The sequence below is a fragment of the Capsella rubella genome, unplaced genomic scaffold, assembly GCF_000375325.1.
Source record: "Capsella rubella cultivar Monte Gargano unplaced genomic scaffold, Caprub1_0 scaffold_4, whole genome shotgun sequence".
Classification (NCBI taxonomy): domain Eukaryota; kingdom Viridiplantae; phylum Streptophyta; class Magnoliopsida; order Brassicales; family Brassicaceae; genus Capsella; species Capsella rubella.
In genome coordinates, this window is record NW_006238920.1 from 475,859 (window position 1) to 498,291 (window position 22,433).

Genomic DNA, 22,433 nt, shown 5'->3' on the forward strand with positions numbered 1-22,433 from the left:
TTACAGGAATGGATACGATACGGGAACATATAATTCGAAAACAAACATTATCTGAATTATTTCTCATAAAAAAACAAAACATGATTAGATATAATTGTTATGAGACACGGTCATAGAGTTAAATTCACTTTCAACTTTCAAATATAAAACTACGAGTACGATACGGAGATATGTAATTTAAATTGCTAAATTTAATTTACACTTTCCTATTTATTTCAAATATTTAGACATGAAATGATAGGTACAAGAAGATAACGTATACTTCGGATAACAAAACTACAATAAATCCATGTATTAAAAAATAGAAATACCTAAATCTTTAGAAAACAAAAAGGGTATAACATGAATCTTTGAATTGAAGAAAGTAGTGAGAAATAAAGATGAAACTGAAAGATCAATAAAATTAAAAATCAAACAAGGAATATTTAAACTAGGAATACGGGTATCCCGTCTACATCTTTTACCAAGTTTCTTATAATAACCATTGGCGAATGATTATGTTTTAAAAAGAAACGATTACGGGACAGAAATTTTATGACAGACAGAAGACGGGACGGGAAGGGGCGGGGTGGGACGGGACGGTCAGGACGAGACAGAAAGGGACATGACGGGTTTTCCATTCTAAACTACACATAAAACAATTCAAATTAAAGCCAAACTCAAATCCAATTTAACATCTTTACGCAAACAGTTAGAAATGTTTTGATTAATTTAAAAAATAAACAAGTAATATCACTTATCATTGTTATTTAAATTATTTTAAATTTTTATTATGTAATACAATATCTATATTTTACAACTATATGTCTATATATAGTTTATCAAATAAACTCATATAAGAAAATTTTACCAAAATAGCATCTACATAAAAAATCGTAATTTTGAAAAAAATAACCCCGCACGTACGTGCGGGTCCATCACTAGTTTATAATTATTTTGTTTTCTTTTGCCATCAGAATTATCGAAACTCATGAACCAATATATGTGGTTTTCGTTTATGAGATCCAGCCATGTGAGTATGTGACTATGTGAGGATCCACCACTCTGTATTAAATGTATAAAAGTATAAACTTAAAAAAGTATGAACACTATAAAATATCATTGCTATAATGAAAAGGTCCTACCTTATTATATTTGGTAAAGATTTCACTAATCATAACGTTTATTAGTTGTGAAGAACATGAAAAAAAAAATAAACTATAGCATTCAGTATTTATCTATTAGATTCATCACAAGAAGAAACTTAATAATGTTTAGATTAAATCTCAAAGACAACAAAGAACAGAACTTTTATTCGATCGAATCATTTTTCATTATTTCCATCACACGTTCAAAAGACGACAAAGAACAAGTCTCCAGGTTACAAAGTGTACAAATCTCAGACAATCCAAGAGAGAGTCTTCCGGATCTCAGACCCGACCCGACCGACACTTTCCCTAAGTGAAACCTTAGGGCAGTTGTTTCTAACAGCAGAGAGCTCATAGGGTGACACATCGGTCGCAAGCCATTGCTCAACATCGAAGCTTTGGTACGAGCACTTAGCGTGAACTCCGGCCGTCGTGACTTCCACGTAGTTAGCATACCAGCCGTGGTGGTCACCGGAGCCGTCAGAGGTAAGGTTCAAGGAACAGACTGGGCTCGGGAGACACGGTGCTTTGCCACTGAAGATGTCGAGATTACCCCTCTCGTAGTAGTTGTAACCTGGTCCCATTAAACCACCCCATGCTTCTAGGTTTCTGATCCCAATGTAGTCTCCGTATTTGTCGTAGACTCTAGCGCTTATGATCGAGTCTGTACCGGCTTTGAAGGTTGATCCGGTTCTGACGTAGAATGTGTATACACAATCTGCTTCATCCTCCTTTGAAAATCAAGAAAATCAAGAAAATTCAGAAAATTCAAGAAACCCAAGAAAATCAAGAAAATTCAAGAAAATCAAGAAAATGATTTTTGTTTTTTTCTTGAAATGGGAGGAAACATAAGCTTGTAGGTCTCATATAGCTTAAACTAATGTTGTGTCCAAATCTGGTAATGTGTGTTATGTAAGTTATATAGACGAAAGTAATATTTATGATGATGATGATGATGAGATATGGGGAACTTACGGCGAATGCGACGGCAGAGATGGTGGCGACAACTAGGAGGAGTGAGAGGAAGAGAACGTCACGGCGAGGCATCATCGGTGATGTGAATATGTAAGAAAGAGAGAGAGATCTAGTCTTGTGGATATATTAATGGATTTGTTGCAAAGACTTTAGATTTCAATAGGGAGTAGTCATCCTCTGCGATTCGGATCAGCGTGTGAAGATGACGTGGTAGTTTTTAGTCCGTTGTGATGAAAGAAAGATAGTACTATATTATTTATGGATCCTATTAAGCACGTCGTTAAACTCGACCAAACAGGTCGGCATGAGGTGTCAGATTTTGAAATATTGCATTTTTTGTGTTTGGTGTCGCAATTATTTTTCTGTGATACAAATGCACTTCATTTTTTTCGTAGTTTCAAAAGAATGTATGTAATTTCTCAATTATTATGTCGGGCAGCCAAATACTCGGGTCGGGTTCGGAAAAGAATCGATCGTATACAAATTTAGTTTTCGTTCGGATTATTTCGGGTTTGGATCCTTGACCAATTCCTAAACACAACATGTTTCACGTGGATTGGGGTAAGGGAATAATTAACTAGAAAAACGTTAATATTGTTTTTTGCTTATTGTGGAAACTATTGTATGAAATGGTAGACCATATTAAGTCATGAAGATAAGATTTTCTTGATACTTTTTTTTCGTGTATACATCAGTTTATTTTAGAAAGGAAATATTGTGTATTTTTTTTTTAAAGGAATTAATTTTGCAAAGTATTAATTGTCACCGAAGCAGAAGCAAGGTCCACAAACATAATTTTCAATGGCCGGTTGCTGCGGTTTGATATTTTTATAGGTATTGCCGTATTGGAATACATTTATATCTGTCTAATATTCATATAAAATATATATACATTTCTAATAAGATGCAAGAGAATCGAGGTAAGAAACATTATGTCCAGCTAATTTATTAAGATATGTGGAGTAATATATACCACCATAAAGAAAAGTTCTACATGTACTTCAAAATTAGACAACGTCAAAAATACAAAATAAGGTAACTAAAATAAAGAGACCATTTCATAATATATTTTTTTGTTTCTTTAAATTTAAAATTTGGTTTGTAATTTCAAAAAACAAAACATAAACTGTGGCATTGGTGAGCTAGGTTGATGGTGGGGAAATTTTCAAGATACTATAATATATTTGGTTTTTTAAGCTAATGTACAACAAAATTAAATTATAAGAATTCTTAGAATATATACACATATTGTGAGTTTATGAACCATTCTTAAAATTTTAGGGTGATGGTCCAAGTGATTAATAAACTCTTTGGTAAACATTTGAAAGTTGTACTTTGGGAACGAAAAATTGTTTAATGGTATTTTAATTAGGATATTTCTCGTATATTAATATAGTAATTAATATAATTGGTGATATAACAAATTTTTAAAAAATTATCAAATTTCTAAGATTTTTTACTCATGTATGCAAATACTTTATGTTCGAAAAATGTTATGTATATGGTAAATAAAGAGTATATAACATCAGCATTGATGATCATCAACCACAATCAAACTACATTATTTGATATTTGCAATGTGGTTTTGAAAATAACAGAAGAAGGAACAATACATGGTGAGTTGGCTAACTCTAAATAGCAAAAACTTCTCCAAACCAACCAAAAGTTTGAGTCTCATGCAACAACAACCACTTACTTTTCCCATGCAAACCCTAATTTTCGCATCCTCTCATAATTCTCTCTCATTCGTCTTCCCTCTAGACAAATCTCCACCGCACATCTCGTAACTCCCACCTTTTTCCGATGGAGGGGCCACGGCTTCCTCCTTCCGCCACCGCCACTGCCACCACCCCTGAATCCGATGATGACAAGCCCGATGATCCTCCTTCCGTCTGGCACCGTCCAACCTCCAGCCTCCCTTCATTGCCCTCTCAAGATCCTCCATCACAACATTGGCGTAATCATTCTCTTAATCTCTCTCCATTACCGACCACAACTCCCTCGCCTCTTCTTCATCCGGATTCAATCCCTGAGCTAGAGACGTACGTTGTCCAAGTCCCGAGAGATCAAGTCTATTGGACCCCTCCTCCGGAAAACGCAAAATATATCGAAAAACGAAGCAATAACCCGGAGAAAAACAAAAAGAAAGGGTGTTCTAAACGTCTTATGTGGTTCTTCATCATCTTGGTTGTTTTCGGATTCATCCTCGGTGCAATCACTCTCATCCTCCATCTTGCATTTAAGCCTACTCTTCCTGTTTTCGCGGTCGAGGGAGTAACCGTAAAGCCTAGTACTTTCGAGGTGACAATGAGAGCCGATAATCCAACGTCTAACATGGGGGTACGCTATGTGATGAAAAAGAACGGGGTCGTTTCCTTAACGTACAAGAACAAGAGCCTCGGAACCGGAAAATTTCCGGGGTTGTCCCAAGCCGCATCTGGATCCGACAAGGTTAATGTGAAGCTTAATGGTTCGACCAAGAACGCAGTTGTACAACCTCGTGGCTCGAAACAACCATTGGCTATGATGCTGACGATGGAGCTGAAGGCTGAGTATGAAGCAGGGCCGATCAAACGGAACAAGGAAGTGTCGGTGAGTTGTGATGTTAAGGTTAAGGGATTATTAGATGGGAAGAAGGTTGAGATTGTGTCGGAGAATTGCGAGAGTGAGTTCAAGAACTGACACTTGCTCTATATATAATTTTTTATACATAATATGATTGTGTCGTTAGAGTTACAATGTGCTTAATTCATTTATACTTTCTATGTAACGTTCAATTGTTCATTTTTTTCTTCTTCCTAATGTCTTTGTTTCTACTTTATATTGTTAAGCGACTAAAGAAAAAGAAAAAAAACAAGAACACAATAGACAGCGCCTTATTTTTTTTTGGTTTTTTGGAATGTATCTTTGCTTTAGAGTTTACATATAAATTTAGGTTTGTGTTTATCCACATGATGGTATCAGAACTGCTTCTCAAATTCAGAACTCAGAAGAAAGAAATAATAGCTTTCTTTTCCCTTACTTGGGCGCATAATGTCTATATAATTGGGCCTGCCCTGAACGTAAAAGTAAAGTCCAACTTATGAAACTTTTCAAATACCAAAAACGTTTCAACTTGTGTACAAGTATTTGTACGTTCATATTCCAAAAATATGATGGGATCATTCTAGCTAGAGTGATATTTTCAACCATCGATTACCATATATTGTTAGAGTGAAAACTTAGAGATGATTCATGATTGTATTTCTTTTAAACAAACTAAACACACGCACAAGTTTATTTAAAATTTCATTTCAAATCTACTAATCTAGTAATCCAAACATGAGAAGTGTAACTTAGTTGAGAAGGCCCAAATGAGGATTAGCTTTCTGATACGTACACTATTAATCCTTCTTATGAATGATTTATCTAGTCTCAGTGATCTATTAGTTTATTTTTTTGTTGGAAATTCGGAATGTGAAATTTACTATTCAACTAAAATATACTTGTTGATAAAATTCAGAGCCATTTATTTACTTAATTAACTAGCTAGCGATAAGTTAGTTATCGAGTTTGGATCTAAGATCGATGGACATTAACGGATTATTGTGGTACACTTGAACAATACTACAAATTATGGTTCTGTTGTTGCAAACATAACATATGTTAACTGTTAGATGGCACCATGCACATGCTATATATTGTTTATATAATATAATTTAGTACATATGCATTGGTGGTCATGTCATGACATATTATTTGATTTCGGTAAGGATCTTTTTTCTATTTACTATTATGGAACTTGCTAAATATAAAAGAAAATTATCAGAAAAATACATGCACTTATATCGAAGTTCTATAATAGCAAACAATTAGTGAAAATGCTATATTTAAAAACAAGATTTAATTGTTTCTGTATATAGGTAAAATTAAAAACCATTTACGTCGTCAAACCAAGAAAAGAAACAAAAAAGAAAAATCTTATCAAATTAGAATACTGAATTCCCCTTGTAACAAATCATTTTTATGACGCGAAAGAGAAAACAATTTCATTTTTGTGTGGTTCTAGTCTCTTGTCTATAGCTGAATTGTGCTTTTAAATAAAAATCTATGACGAAAAAAATGCAAACAAAAGATTCTTTGATTTTTAAATTTCACCGCACATTTCAAAATGCAAGATTCCTTTTCTATTAATTTTGAGTGAGCTAGTGTTTATTTAAATATACTTGATTTTTAATTAAAATAATCGAAAATGCATAAAGAATCAATTAAATTAGCCACTAGTATCTACCAAGAAAAGGTTGAGTGGTCATTTTCACGAAACCAAAGTGGAGAAACAATAATTGTGTATAAAGATATTCCACTAGAAAGTGAAACAAATAGGTCCAATTATTTATTTAGGGCACCTTTCGACCATCTTCACATTCTTAATTATGATACCATTATTGTTACCCATTTTGAATTATATATATTTTTGAGGAATATAAAATGATGAGTTTATAATTGGACAATTTTTATATAAGCGGTTTCTTCTATTTGACAATTTTTTATATATTTAATGTATTAATAGACCAAAATTTAATAAACCATGTATTTTATTTCCAATCAAATAATATTGGGTATTAAACTTCTAAATTAAAATTAGATGGGGAATTTTTATGGAATTTTTCCGTTTATAATTCTGTCTTGATTTTCACATGAAATTATCATTACATGATCAAAGGTAATACAGATAAGTGAAAATGTTTAGAATATAAAAAATTATTATCCAAAATATAATATAGAGATAGAGATAATGAGGCTTCAACTAGAATATGAAAATAGGATAAATTTAAATTCTCATTCAACTAATTATATGCATATTTTCTAATTTTATACATTTTGAAAAATTTGAGTATCTTAAAACCTTTACATATGATTTTAAATAACTTTACAATCTTCTTTATCGAACGGGTAAATTATCAACCCAACCAATTATTCAAATCATAAACATACTAAATATAGATTATCTTAATTCAAACATATGTCTTTTCTTAATATATCCTACTTGGAAAAATCATGCATATTGGATCATGTACAAGGAGGATCAGGTGATCTGACCCAAAATGCAGACCCAATGTGATTGTAATTAATCTTATTTTTTCATTTTTTCTGTGCACCCCAAATTAATCTTGATTAAAACCTGAAATTGTTGTATAGTCCCTAGACCCTAGCCATTAGCATAAAACAAAAATAAATGCTACAATGTGGTGGAGTAAACAAAAATTGAATTAGAGGAAAATGTACATATGTTTAGTCAGAGAAAAATTATAAACTTATAAACTTATTTGACAAATCGTCGAAAAAATAAAGTCGACAAAAAAAAAAAAAAAATAAACTTATTTGACATAATATGGTTGTTGGATCGCACGCCTATGCCTATCTTTTTCGTGTTTTCTCTACCTTTCCTTATTAAAAAGAAAATTTTCCTTTTTTGTTACTTTCAATTTTGTTTTATTTTGGTGTTTGATGATTAAAATTGACCATCCACTCAAAAGAAAGACATTTAGATTTTGCAGAAAATAATTTAACTTTTTCTATAAGAAAATCACATCTTTTGACGTGTCAGGAGAAGATGATTATTCAAGTAAAGCGATTGGTGATCTATGTTTTGCTCCCTATTATTTGGGCATCTGAGTCACATGCAAAAAAATGTTACCAAACAGTTTGGAGAAAACATCTTACAGATCAAGACATATACATTTACTACGAGAAACATATATTTTCATCCTAATTTAAATATAGTTTTAGGTTTTTTCTTTCTTTTTCTCAGCAATATGTTTCCATATCTATATTATTAAAAGGGAAACATTCCTCAATAACGCAATTTATATTAATTCTTTTCCAAAATCAACTCATATCAAATATATTCCAAAATTATAGGAATGAACTAACTAATCAATCCCGAGCAATATAAAAAGGTGTACAGAAAATCAATTTAGTTATATGTAACAAAAAAAAAAAAGGATAGTTTTAACAAGAAAACAATAAATCACGAAAGAAAAATAAAAATCAAAATCAAAAAATCAAAAGTTATAGATAACCAAAAATTTTGAATTCACGAAATAAAAATAAAGAAATCATAAAATCAAAAAATATATTCACGAAAACAACCATGATCCCTTACGTGAGTTATGTCCACCAAAATATATTCTGATGCAAAAAATATAGATGATATTAATAAACATAATAATTTATTAAAACAACCATGATCCCTTAATAAATTTGAATTTGTGAATATACCAATATGATGAAATTGAAAACAACCATGATCTCTTAATAAATTTGATTTCGTGAATATACCAAAATTATGCCAAAAAATCAAAACTACTCAATAAAAATTTTGGAGTTTTACTAAATTATGAAAATATTAAACACAAATAATAAATCAAACGCTACTATACAGAATATTGAATATAAATACACTACTTGACATCTTAAGTCATTTGGTAAAGCATTCTTATTATAACTTAATCATGTCATATGATAAATGTGTTTAGATCGGTTTCTCTCTTTTGCGTATATATATGTATGATATAGTCTTTTGTATATTGCAATCATAGTTGTGGTAACAATCTCTAAGATTTTGAAGAATGGGCTCACAACAAAGAAGAGTAGAGAAGAGTAAACCTAGCTATCTTTCTTCTACTATCTGTAAATCATTATCTTTTTTTTTTTAATTCAAGAATTTTTTTTGTCTTTGTTCTCTGTTAAATAACATATGGAGGTGTTAACGAAAGATGAGAGAAAAAGAAGAATGGTTCAAAAGGTAAAGGGAAGTTTTCTTATTTTAATGTGAGCTTTATTAACTACATCCTCTTATTTACATCATTTTGGGTGTGAAATTGTTGCAGACTGAGATAATGTTGTGAAATCATACAAAATTGACTTTGTCTTTCCACCAAAAACCAACGACAATACTCTTAGAGGCGAATGCATGCATACAAGTTTGACTTCTCGAAGAACAAGAAGTTAATGCCAACGAGAGACACCACTGAAGAAGAAGGAACAATATCTCCTTTATTATAATATATGCTTGATTTGTTTTGTTTTGTTTGTAACATCAAAACATAATATATGATAGTAATTGTTTGTTTAGCAAGAAATAGTATTTTTCACTTCTGCTTCCATTTAGTATATTGAACAATATAGATATGAACAATATATGATTCAGCAAATTGAAGCTAAAATCTTGGTAAATAAAAAAATAGAGTATATTATTAGTATTTGGATTGTATGTATATAGAGATATGAGGAAACATTGAACAAAACATTTTAGTCCGATCTCATCTCTTTTTATATTAATATTAGAATTCTGATCACATATGTTTTAGACTTTCTTGGGTTTTTGCTGTTTCTCTTGAAATCTGATTTGATTATGTGATTTCAGTGTGATATTAACTCAAACAAAATTACACTACTTAGCATAGGGTACAGAGACAGCTTTTGCTCAATGATTTTTTGATTTCAAACGTTTTATAAATTATAAGTTGCCATTGGATTTACGGAGACAAACATACTTTCTTCAATGTTAAATCTTTTGTACTCCTCAATTGCCAATTCACAAAACATAAAAAAAGGAAACAAACCCATCGAACTATGCTTTTGAAAATACACCCGCACGTATGTGCGGGCCATCATCTAGTATTTAATAAATTTCCCCAAAAAAATGTTATAACAAACAATTCTCACCCGTACAGCAATGGTTTATTGGTAAAGAATAACTAGCCAAATATTAAAAAAAACTAACCCAAATTTGATTCACCCTAAAAACAAAAGTTATTAGAGCAAATGCATCGGTTGGACTGCATTTGGTCCCAGAATTATTTTTTTTTCAGATTTTTTTAGAAAAAAAAATATATAACCAATTGCAGGCCGTCACGTATTTGTGGAACCCGCAAATAATGAAATACAAAAGCAAAGAACCGTCCCGCTTTATTTGTGTTTTTTTTTTCCTATTTTGGTAGGGGACTGGGTAATATACCCACCAATGCACATGCCTTTATTATTTGAGATACCTAACCAATTATTTTACCTGATAACAGAAATGTAGACTAGCTGACTACCTCTAACATTAGTCGAAGCATTCTAAATTGAAAATAGACAATCTAATGATTATTCAGAGAAAAATCCACTCGAAAACATTTCAATTTGTTTCTACTAAAACTAAAACTAACTGAACCGATAGAATTTATATATAAAAACAAAAACATTTAAACTAGCTAGAAAGTGACCCACCAGCAAAATTAACCGTTCCATGTCTAATCAAGTATAGCACCACCAAACGTTGGTCTTGGTCTAGTCAATGGAGTAATTAATTTGATTACATTAGAGTCAAATCATAGTACTATATATAGTTTTTTATGATAATATATCCACCATGCATGTTCACTTGATGTATTTATTCAAATTAAAATATATTTTTATTAATATATTGTCTATATTCATAATTATCGTACGGCATGAATCTGTCATCCATTAAACCAGAACACAATGTTATCTATTTAAATCACATTTACATATTTGGAACAATTTGGATTTTAACAATTAAATAACCAATCGTTTGCATATGGCAATTTTGTAAACGCTCCAAATGGGTTACATATATAATAAACGTATGGTTTTGTGGTTATGTTTTTGTTGCTCAACTAATATGGATTTTGAAAGACTCACAACCATATGTAAACGTATTACGTATGTAAAGTTCGTTTCTTAGATTATTTATCACTTGTAAAGTTGTAAAACTAACTATCGATACTAATAGTATCATACTATTGTAACATAATGTGTACAAATGTACATATATTCTTTAAATGTCTTGATTTTAGTTTAGTTGTTCTTTATCGAAAAGAAAAAAAATACAATTCACTAGGATATAATAATAACATTAACAATGAATGTAGTTTGGTAGACCATATGTAATTATATATATATATATCTATATATATATCTATATATAAATGAAAATGTGAGATTTCTTAAGTCCCCCGGCTGCTTTCACTTACGGGATCCACGTCCAAATATGATATGTGGATTTCACATGAGATTCCATTGGGAGATACATGATTAGGATCTTAACTTCTCCACTAATGAAACCTAAATTTTATTTTAATAGTTTATTAAAGTTAATTAACTGTACTTAATAAGAATTAAATATATCCCCATCATATGTCATGTTGTCTCATGTCTGTATGATTCTATCTCATATAGTCATTCATGGATGCCAAATTATTATTTTTGTCATTGATCATTTCCATATTTATCTTCAACCTAGAGTTTAGATTTAAACACAACTCATCTCCATTTTTATTTCTAAAATAGAGATTTTATTCTACTATATTTAGATATTTCTATTTCTATTATATACTAAAATTTGGATATTTCCATTTTTTACTCTAAAATGGAGTAGGATTAGAGATAAACCCAACTCCAATATGAGTTTACTATATTTAAAAGAAAAGGAAACCTAAAAAATGGGTTGGAAATGCTCTTACCAATTACCATCTAATTAGTTTTTAACCATTTTTTGTGATCAAAACAAATATTTTTTATTTTCAAAAGGTTGTACTCTTCAACCACATAAGACTTAAGAGTATCAAATTTTTGCGCAAGTATTCGAACTAGAAAAACAGAATTTATGAACAAACCTTATTAGAAAGACAAAAGAGGTAACATAAACACTAAAATTAAGCTTTAAGAGTTTAGGTGCATAGTATGATTTTTTTTTTGTCAAGAGTTTGGGTGCATGGAATGAGTTCTCCCGCAAAATCCTCTAAATTTTTTTTTAGGATTAACATGCGATCGACTACACAAGCATGTCTCTATATTACAACGTAAAATAAGATAATGTATGTTCTACATCACATGCAGTATTATATATTATTTAATTTTCTGAAAGTATCTTAAAAATGTATTTTTCTGGTTGAAAATTTAGATTTAATTTGGATTTGATTTTTATTTTGTTTTGGATTTTGGTTAATGAGTGATGATATGCAAAGTAAAATATAATGTAATATGGATGATTTAATAATATACATTACACTTCTCAAAGAATATATAGAGAATTTAAACTATTAATTATCTTTGTTTTAAGATAATAAATATGGAAAAACCAAAAGTTCGAATGTTGTAAAGGTTGAGAGACAAACAGCTTTGTTTATATATTTTGGACCGTTTTTTATTTACCATTTATAAACTACAAACCCGTCTATTTCACTAATAATGTATAACGCGTTCAAATTTTGATATACACTATAATATCTTTGTTTTAATAATGTTGCTATTAGAGGATTGAGCCTATTTTGAATATAATGTTTTCCAAAGACTATATAACAGTTTACTCATAACATGAGTATCCTGTATTCGTATTAAATAAAGATTACTATCAAGATTTATCAAACATATTCTTACTTCGAAGACGTAGTACATATATATACGATTTAAAACATCATGCATTGATAGGAACAAAAGACTTAGTAGTAGTCACAAAAACCAAACTTGTAGAAAACAAAAGAACAAGAACCTCTCTACATATTTGTCTTCTTGTTATATTTAAAAAATCATTCTCGTTCTCTGATACGTTAGAATCTTAATAATTAATACATAGTAGTAGTAATCAAAACAAAACAAAAAAAGATTCTCCTGTACTTGTGGTAAACTCTTCACGCCCCACATCTCAACTGTTTCGATTCCACCAAACGTTCTAAAAAATCCATTACCTATTTAAACCCAAAAAATAATAAGAAATAAAAGGTTAATCCATACTTAATATCCACATTACATAAGAACTTAATTTATATATGTGTTATGTCATATGTGTGAGAAAAGCTTACCTCATCTGGCTCTTGTAAAGAATAAGAAGCATTAGTTTCCTTTGCGTATTTGGATACAAGAATCCCAAGACCTTGTCTCTTGTCTCTCAGTATCTGTTACAATGTCAGTTATAATATCATTAACAACTATATAATATGAATTACAACGAGAGATTATGAATATAAGAACATGTGCATACCTTAAAGGCATCTTCGTCGGTACGATCATCTCCAATATATATAGGGAATACATCGGTACAATTATCATATCCTAATACACATGGTTAATACTAATTTTGATTAGTATAAAAATCCATTAGAAATTTTTTAACTTAGTATAAGATATAGTCCACCACATTATATATGACTAATAAATGAATAATTAGGGATGAATAAAGCTTTACCTAGTGATTCTAACAAAAACTCGAGTGCTTTGCCTTTATCCCACTTAATGATTGGACGAATCTCCAAGACCTGAAAATTATATATCAGACCTAAAAAGTAAATAATCATGATGGAAAATAACAAAATCTTAGTTGAGAAATTAACTACTTAAAATCAATTATTACTTTTCTTCCTTGGGTAAGCATGAGCTTGGGGTAGTTCTTCAACACTGATCGAACTTGATGGGCCAAATCACTCCATTTCTGTTAATTAATTTACATATTGGTTGGTTAGATGATGATACTATGCAACTAATGTAACTTAATTAAGCAAATGAAATGATACATACATCTTCTTCTACGCATCGGAAGTGAACTGACGCACAAAATTTGTTGTTCTCCACTTTGGCTCCTTGAATCGATTTTGTTTTCTCGACTAGTTTCTCATAGACCTAAAAACATAAGTAAAAAACAAAAAGTTAACAAAGATAATTTAAAATAACATTATCATATATTCTTGGTTATGGTACAATTAATATAATGTGATCACCTCGTTAATCACAGGGAGGAACTCAGTCGCGGGTTGACAAAGAAGAGATTGATTTTCCTAAATTTTGTTTCAAGAAATGAGAAAAATATGTATATAGAAAGAAATTATTTTAAAATATAGTTTTATTTATGAATTCATACTTTAATGTATTTAGATCCTTTCTCTGGTCCTTTGATGTCCATGCCATGACTTCCAGCATAGTATAACTCAGTTAATTTCACAAAACTAGAAACCTGAATCATAATCATATAAAGAAATAATTCAATAATGGTGTAGTTTTATTAAATTATTAAATTGAAAATTTTAAAAATGTATGGTACCTTCTCTCTGCATCTCCCACTAACTATGGCTGTTGGAAAACACTTTGCAAGTTTCCTAACAGTATTTCGCATCTGAAAAAAAAAAAAAATTCAATCACAAAGACTATTTTTTTTTGGGTGGGAATACAAAGATTATTTAATAAAGGCTAATTGCACTTAATGACCGTGAACATTTATTAAATTGGGTATATGATTCTAAATATTTATATTAAAACACCAAAGTTGATGATATTATATTCTTGATTTAACAGTATATAAATAAAAGAATAACATGCTATATAGTAATAAAAAAAAATTAAATATATGAAAAATAATATTCATAGTCATTTTCTTATTTAACACTGGCAATATGGTAAAATTCCAACAACAACAAAAATAACATAATTATCTACCTATCTGACATAGAACATGTATAAGATTGATACTATGTTTCAAAATCTGAAATATATATGTTTATTAAAAAAAAAGTAAAAAAAAGTTCCAAAACGTACCTTCTTGGACATGAAAGCTCGATCAGGATCATCAACAATGGGAGAGAGAGTACCATCATAATCAAGAAACATAACGATTTGTTTTCCTTCAGACTGATGAAGTATATCTTCAAACATGTTCAAAGCTGATGGATGTTCCTTCTGCAAAATTTGTAATTCTCTGATCGTTTAATATATAACACACACACACAAAAAAACAAGAAAATTAATAAAAACAGAGGAAGCAAGAAGACATTACAATCCAACAAGATTGGCTATTGAAGGATTTGGGACGAGTAGGAGAACAAGCTCTCATAGAATTAACCCATGATTTTATCAGTCCTCCTCTCTCGTTCGTCCCCGGTGACTTGTCTCCGTCGTCTCCTCCGACGACATATAAAACCTCTGAGTTTGAGATGATCTTTGTCTCCAACATTTTAGTAATATTCTCTTCGATGAATCTAACTGAGAAGATAAGATGACAAATTAATCAGAAACATTTTATATCTTGATGTATATAAAATGTATAAGTATATTAGGTTCAATCCAAGAAAAACAAACTTTTACCCATTATAGGAAATGAACCAAAACACAAAATGAAGTTATAAATTTTGAGGGAAATGAGACTGAATGTGAGTTGTTGTTAGCTAATGGTATGGTATGGACCCATTTTTATAGTTGAAAGAAATTATAAAAACAATTTATTTATTAAAAAAAAAAAAGACAAAGGAAAATGAGATATTGTTGTTGTGTTGTGTCCGATCGTCGAAACCATTTGAGTGCGAGTTCCACTAAAAGAGTCCACGTGTAGTTTGTAATGAGAGTCCCATAGGCAAATAGGGTGACTTCCTTGTTGGCTCTTTGCTCTTTGGATATCTTTTTTGGGTTTATTTTGGCGTTGGAGCGTTCATGTCAAGTGCCACGTGGTCCCCTCCAATTTGATCATGCTGACAAATTAAAGAATATAAAACAATTACAATATATATAGATATTTGTTTTTGGAAATTATTCAATTTGTGTGTTTCTTGTTTTGGTCCACTGGTCCATCATATTCTAACCCCTCTTGTAAGAAAGTGAAGTCGAACTTTACTGCCAGCGAGAAGAACTTTAAACAGCCAATGATCTACAATTATTATCTACGACCGATGGGTGAATATGCAAATATACGCAATGCATGCAAACATGTACACGAGATGGTGAATATTTTTAACGGACGTCGATTCCAAAATAGATACGTTTACTTACTTACAAACATATCTATAAAACTGTTTTATATATCTTAATTATGCTCACATTTTTATGTAGAATCAGTTCAGATTCTTGTACAACAAAGATGCAATTCACAAGTGTTATATATATATATATATATAACACTATGATAGGTCTCAAGAGCTTATAAGAAAATTAGATTTTAAACATTTTTCTCTATATATTTTCATTATATTTATACATATTAAGAGTCAGCTATCTGAATCCTAGAATATATGAGATATACATGAATCAAAAATTTAAAATAATCTATCCAAAACTACTAACAATAATAAGATGGTATACAATATTCTCATTGTTTCTACTCTTATCTTAGTTAACACCGGTTTAATTACTTCGGTTATGTTCATATAAGTCCTATAATATTGATCATGTTCTTGGACAATATAAATGTCTACTTATATCATTAAATTTTGCATAGTAGCCATTTTTGTTTCCAGTTTTTTTGTTGCTTTTCTCTTTTTACATTTTTGTTTGAGTAACAATTTGTAATTAAAACCATTTCCAAACGTCAAAAATATGCTTTTTTTTTTGTTTAAATGATACAATAAACACGGATCAACATTTTTATACAATATATATATCCATAACATGCCGAATTTTTTTAGAAAATGTATTATTTACAACATGCAAGTCTATAATGATAGATGAAAGTATAGGCAAATTAGAATCGAACACGTTTTTGTTCTTATTAGGTTTCACTGCGCTGTCGTAGTTTAGTAAGCGCCACATGGCTAAGTAGTTAACAACTATGTACTATCCACTGTCCAGTCAACGTCTGGCAAATTCATTAGTAACTCTCAAAAACAAAACAATTAAGCAAATCCACGTAATAGTTTTGGTGTAAGCTAGTTCTCTCATTGGAGATCTAATTAACGAAAAATAAAAAGATATTAAAGTTGATTTAATTAGTATTGGACGAAACGGATCTTATAGTCTTGAGTTCGTGATGAGATCCCTACGGACTCTTGAAAGATATTTTATTACATGTGATTAGTGATGTTTGACTTCATATTAAATAGAGGAATCTCGTATGTTCACATGTGTCAATATGTAACTATTTACAAATTAATCTCAAATGTTTTGCTAGCTCAAACGATATCTCAGAGTTACGTTGGTTTGCATGCACATAGCTAAAGAGAACTTCTTAGTAATATTTGAAACACTATACACTAAGATCACAAGAACCACACCAGCAAACACTTGACCAATACATTGACACGGGTGACAAAGAAATATTCTGTAACTAAACGACGAATTTGTTTATAACCATTGTGCAATCGCTTTTACTTACATGGGATGCGATGGTATCAAAACAAAATAAGATGTAGCTATGCGTACAATCTCTGAAGTAAGAAAAAGAAACTATCGTCTTTACATATAAAGATGATATCGTTCGTACATGATCTTTTAGGTTTACCTAAGCCAGGTTTTGGACCGACACTTCACGTGCAACGAATCAAAATTGTCTTCACCCGCCACGTGATCGATGTCTACACAGACATAGAGTTAGTACTATCCATTTCATCCAAAGATAATTAACAAAACAAAAAATATTCAATATATCTCTGTAAAAAAAAAAAAATCAAGAATATAACAATAGAGAATTAGTAAAATGCTTAGAAGTAATAAAACATGTGGGAAAATATCGTGCATATGAGACATATAAGCTAATCATATCATGTTAGATGTTACTTTTTGTTTCTGTTTTTGTTAATTGATCCAATTAATCACTCGTTGTCTCGTCGACGTCTTTAGATACAGAATCAATATTTTTATAAAGACTCAGACAAGAACCACCAAGTACCATCATGTAGACAGTAGAAGGATTCAGTTTCTTTAAGTAACAATTAAAACCAAATATCTTAATTTTTTTTTATCTGAGGAAGACAATATTTATTCTCTGATCTATCCTTCCCTGAGAACTGCTGAATGTGAGTTCTATATCGCCAAACTCTCATGCCACGTGAAATATTTCAATGGTCACGATAGATAGGTTCTGCACACACACAAAAACAATTCATATTTGTTGTTGAAGATGTCAACTATGTTCACTTCTCAAAAACTTGAAAAACTGATAAAAAATACTTTATCAAATTTAATTTAATGACACGATTAATTGATACATATTTATTATAGTAAAAATATATTCATTAATCATTAGTGTATATATCGATCATGTGTACTCAATCAAAAAACGGTAAAGAGAGGGTGATAAATCATTGTGACACAATAAGAATGTGTCGAGCGTACTGTTTGTTTATATATGTTTGCATATAGATATTTTTGGCAAATGAAATCTCTTCTGAAATATTATTAAATAATTTTTAATTTAAATTACCATAATATCTTCATTAAGAATTATTTTAAGACGTTAGTTACTTACATTACCATCATCTTATGCTCCTCTTAACTTTTTCACTCTTACGTGCCACTATAATAAAAGTTCATTGCCATCTTACTAGAATCCATACATTTTCTAAATGTTATATTAAAAAGGAGAAAAACTACAATAATATGATAAAGTTTTACATATTCTGTATGTTGAATTTTATTAAAAGAAATTATAACGCAAACTCTAAAATGAAAACTCAAAATATATAAAAATAATAAAAACATGATATATTATTAACATTGTGCGAGTCATTTTCTAGTTCATAATTATATAGGGCATTCAAAATTTTTATATTTTTGTATTAAAATATTTAGAATAACTTTTTTGCAAGACACTTGATGAGACACCAAGTTCCTTTATATGGTGGGAATCTTTGTCGCCAAAAAAAAAAAAGAAATGTCACAAGAAAGAACATTGCCCTAATGCCCTTCACAGTTCACAATTACTAATAGGCGAGTATATATCATTTATGTATTATTAAAAAGGATTTTAAAATTTTAAAAAATTCAAAATACAATCCTACATTACTGTTATCTATTGATAAGCTTTGCAAATTTGATAGAGTTTCAGAAATTTATAGGACCATATCATGTTTCAATTTAAAAAAAAAAAACTAAAAGCAAAAATAAAAAGAAAAACATATATCAGACAAAATTAAATAAACTTCCAGTTCAATCATTATCGGCCTATTGACGATAAAGAAATGAAAAGGAAGAAAGGAGAAATAGAAAAGCTGGATGGCTTTATTTTTTGGGAATATTTATTGCAAAGTTAAACAATAAAGTTGTTGTCAATATATCTCACATTCGATCAAGTTGCTAAAAGTTTGTTTTTATTAATTAAGGTGTGCATAAACAAAATCTCAACAATACTGTACCTTATTAGTATTTTGATTTTTGTATAAGTTTTTAATTATTTAATGGGGAACCCAAATTTAAACAATAAAAAAAAAATTATAGGGTTTTGTTTTTTCTTATATGACTAGATATATAATCTAGTAGCGTGTGGTTCTATTTAGTGTCACCCATTCATAATCAAATTCAAATATCTATATAATGCATGTTGTCTACAAAAAAACAAAATTAAGATATATATATATATATTTTCCATTTAGAACTATACTTGTAAAGTTAGAACTATACTTGTAAATTAAGATATATATATTTTCTCCATTTAGAACTATACTTGTAAAGATAGAACTATATATATTTTTTCCATTTAGAACTATACTTGTAAATTAAGATATACTAGATTTAGACCCGCACATACATGCGGGATATATTTATGAATATAATTATTTGATATAATCTTTATAACTCATATTTATAACGATTTGGTTTCATCAAATTTCGGAATATTTGTAATAATAAAGGTTTCATCATAATATTTGGATTGATACAAAGACAGATCCAGATATTAAACTAATGTAATCAATTATATTTTTAGCAAGCTATTAAACTATGAAATCGGATAAATGTCAAAAATATCAAACTTGCCTAACCGAATTACCTAAATTGTCAAGGTGGACGTATTTGATGTTTTTACCAGTAAAAAGTCTACCCCGTGAAAGCCACATGAGCAACGTTTACATTCGTCCCGTTTGAATTTGCAAAAATTCGTAGGTAGCATACATTTTGCTAAATTTTCTAATTTAGACATAATACTCATATCTTACGTTTGGATATTCTCAAACTCTCTTAAACTTTAAAATTATCATCTAAAGTAGATATTTACCCGTTCAAAAGTTAGCGCATATTCAAATGACGTTCTGAGATCCGAATATAGATAATAAAACTATATAGATTGTTATACAAAATTTATCTCTCATACATCTTATTAGGAATAGTTTGGAAATATTTTTTCTAGTTCCCATTTCATATTCATTGTTTCCCGTTCAGATATTGGCAAGGTAATGTTCGTAATGTTTCACACTCTTACGTACCTGCAGAGTTATATTTTTAGATATAGTTATTTGATATGTCCATTATCTATATTAACATTTTAAAGCAGTTTTTGTAATAAATCCTACATTTTCAAACTATTTACAAAACATGCCACTGCATTTAATACAATATCTTTAAAAAGAAATGGAAAAAAATAAAAATGGAAATACATCAATATTTAGAAGATTTAAAATTATAGTTCCCCTATCATATTTTTTGATTTGATTTTTAATTGTTTTGAATCATCATATAACACATAAAATTAATAAAATCTAATTTTTTTAGTTCTACATATTTTGTGATTCGAATTTTAAAAAACGGATATGTATCACTCAATTAATATAAAAAGTATGTGTTCAACATCTCAAATCTGCTAAAATATTAGAGAATGATTCAAAATCATAGTATACATATGATTATAATGGATTTAAATCTAAGTGAGCACAAATTTTCACTTAATAAGCATCCAAACTTTAAAATTTGTATATCAATTTATACGATTTTAGGTGAATTGGGTAATGTTTAAAATATGTTTCTTTTAAAAATATAATATGTTTAAAATATGTTTCTTTTGATTGATTTCACTTAATAAGCATCCAAACTATAAAATATGTTTACAAATACACAATTTCTAACTTAATAGGCCTCATTTTATGGTAACAGATTTATTATGATCTCCATGAATCTGAGTTAGTTATTAGTTTTGATTTATATATATATATATATTAAAGCATATTTATTTCAATTAAAAATATATTTTGCTGTCTTCAAGATATTTGAAAATTTTAATATATAATTTAATAATTCTTAAACTTGAAAAATTTTAATTGAGTTTAAATATTTCTAATATTTTCAACTTTATGTGTAGTTTAAATATTTATAATATTTTAAAACTTTTTAAATGAGTAAATATTAATAATACCTAAACTTCTATAGAATTTAAATATTTATAGTATTATAATCTTTCCTTGGACCTAATTTATTTTAAACGTTTATTTACCTAATTTAATCTGTTTACATATACACAATTTAAAATACTATACATATCAGTTTATTTTAAAAGTTTTGAAATTTTTTAAATTAAAATGTTTTGAATTGTATTAGCTTAAATTAGGTAAAATAAACGTTTCAAGCATTATATAATCTTAAAAAAATTTCGAATTTAATAGGCCACATTTTATGGTAACAAAATTATTATGATTTTCATGAATATTGGTTAGTTATTAGTTTGATTTTTTATTTATTTTAAAGCATATTTTTTCATTTGAAAATCTTTCATTAATTTTGTTTGGCTATAGGTTTAGGATTATATTTTTTTCATTTTTTCTATTTAATCTATTTGAATACACCTTTAAAAAATGCTCCCCTCTTAATAGTATAGATATATTTTTTCCAGTGGCAAAACTATAACTAGCTAGTAAGGAAAGTGTAGTCTTTGCCTCTTTGGTTTGGTATGACATTAAAGGAGATGATTTCTTGAGAAGTTGGTCGATTTGTTGTAAGTTTTAATCTTCTTTTTCTTTCGATTCTATAAAATTTTTGTGTAGGTGTTTTTTTTTTCGTTAAGGCATAAATAATTGAATTGATGGTTGAACTCGTAAATGTATGTGTCATGTGTGTCTCTATCATTTTTCTTGTGATGAATAAGATTTTTAAAGACTTCATCTAACCACAAGATACATATTCATTTGTTTTTTTTTAGGAAAAAAGATACATACCTACATGAAGTATGCTACAATACATGGTCACACATCCGAAGTTTAAAAATGTATCTCTAACTACACAAATTATATGTATTGCATGCCCACATATATGAACTATATGTAGTCATGTCGCCAACATCACGAATATTTTTCCGGTACACTTTTAGCCAGAATCCGGCATTGACCCATTTGACCGGCATTGACCAATATTAATATTCAAAAAAAAGATTTTTTTTTAAGTTTTTATTATTTTAAAAATAGGTTTTTGAATCATTTATATTATTGTATAATTAAGAAAATATATACAATTTTTAATATAAAAATATTTTGTATATATATATTCAATGCATTGATTTTTATAATTAGTTAGTTTCGATAATTTCAAAGCTAAACAAAAAAAAAACTAATTAGGAATAATAATAATAAACAGAAAATTTTCCTATTTTTAAAAATATTCGGACATGAGTAT

The 22,433-nt window shown here is 29.1% G+C and overlaps 3 protein-coding genes across 3 annotated transcripts; 1 reads left to right on the plus strand and 2 right to left on the minus strand.

The window, feature by feature from the left end:
- Positions 1-1,280: 1,280 nt before the first annotated feature.
- Positions 1,281-2,228, minus strand: LOC17890071 (PLAT domain-containing protein 2). Its single transcript, XM_006295005.2, has 2 exons — positions 2,103-2,228; positions 1,281-1,858 (listed from the first exon to the last, which is right to left on the minus strand). Exons 1-2 carry the CDS (start codon positions 2,175-2,177, stop codon positions 1,379-1,381), a joined length of 555 nt encoding a protein of 184 aa, XP_006295067.1. The 5' UTR covers positions 2,178-2,228; the 3' UTR covers positions 1,281-1,378.
- A 1,634-nt stretch (positions 2,229-3,862) lies between these two features.
- LOC17889137 (NDR1/HIN1-like protein 13) lies at positions 3,863-4,940 on the plus strand. Its single transcript, XM_006293359.2, has one exon. It carries the CDS (start codon positions 3,906-3,908, stop codon positions 4,782-4,784), a length of 879 nt encoding a protein of 292 aa, XP_006293421.1. The 5' UTR covers positions 3,863-3,905; the 3' UTR covers positions 4,785-4,940.
- Positions 4,941-12,553: 7,613 nt separating this feature from the next.
- LOC17887614 (probable trehalose-phosphate phosphatase E) lies at positions 12,554-15,285 on the minus strand. Its single transcript, XM_023784500.1, has 12 exons — positions 15,222-15,285; positions 14,914-15,119; positions 14,676-14,816; positions 14,185-14,256; positions 14,005-14,097; positions 13,865-13,921; positions 13,665-13,766; positions 13,501-13,578; positions 13,336-13,405; positions 13,132-13,202; positions 12,953-13,045; positions 12,554-12,838 (listed from the first exon to the last, which is right to left on the minus strand). Exons 1-12 carry the CDS (start codon positions 15,223-15,225, stop codon positions 12,782-12,784), a joined length of 1,044 nt encoding a protein of 347 aa, XP_023640268.1. The 5' UTR covers positions 15,226-15,285; the 3' UTR covers positions 12,554-12,781.
- Positions 15,286-22,433: the final 7,148 nt, after the last annotated feature.

Excerpts from the sequence above, each read along its gene's own strand:
- LOC17889137 (XM_006293359.2), top strand. The coding sequence starts at position 3,906 with ATGGAGGGGCCACGGCTTCCTCCTTCCGCCACCGCCACTGCCACCACC.
- LOC17887614 (XM_023784500.1), bottom strand. Across the intron at positions 14,817-14,913 it reads ATAGCCAATCTTGTTGGATT|AAGGAACATCCATCAGCTTT; the intron begins GTAATGTCTTCT and ends CAAATTTTGCAG. Across the intron at positions 13,767-13,864 it reads TCCTCCCTGTGATTAACGAG|GTCTATGAGAAACTAGTCGA; the intron begins GTGATCACATTA and ends TTATGTTTTTAG.
- LOC17890071 (XM_006295005.2), bottom strand. The coding sequence starts at position 2,177 with ATGATGCCTCGCCGTGACGTTCTCTTCCTCTCACTCCTCCTAGTTGTC. Across the intron at positions 1,859-2,102 it reads TCTCTGCCGTCGCATTCGCC|GAGGATGAAGCAGATTGTGT; the intron begins GTAAGTTCCCCA and ends TGATTTTCAAAG.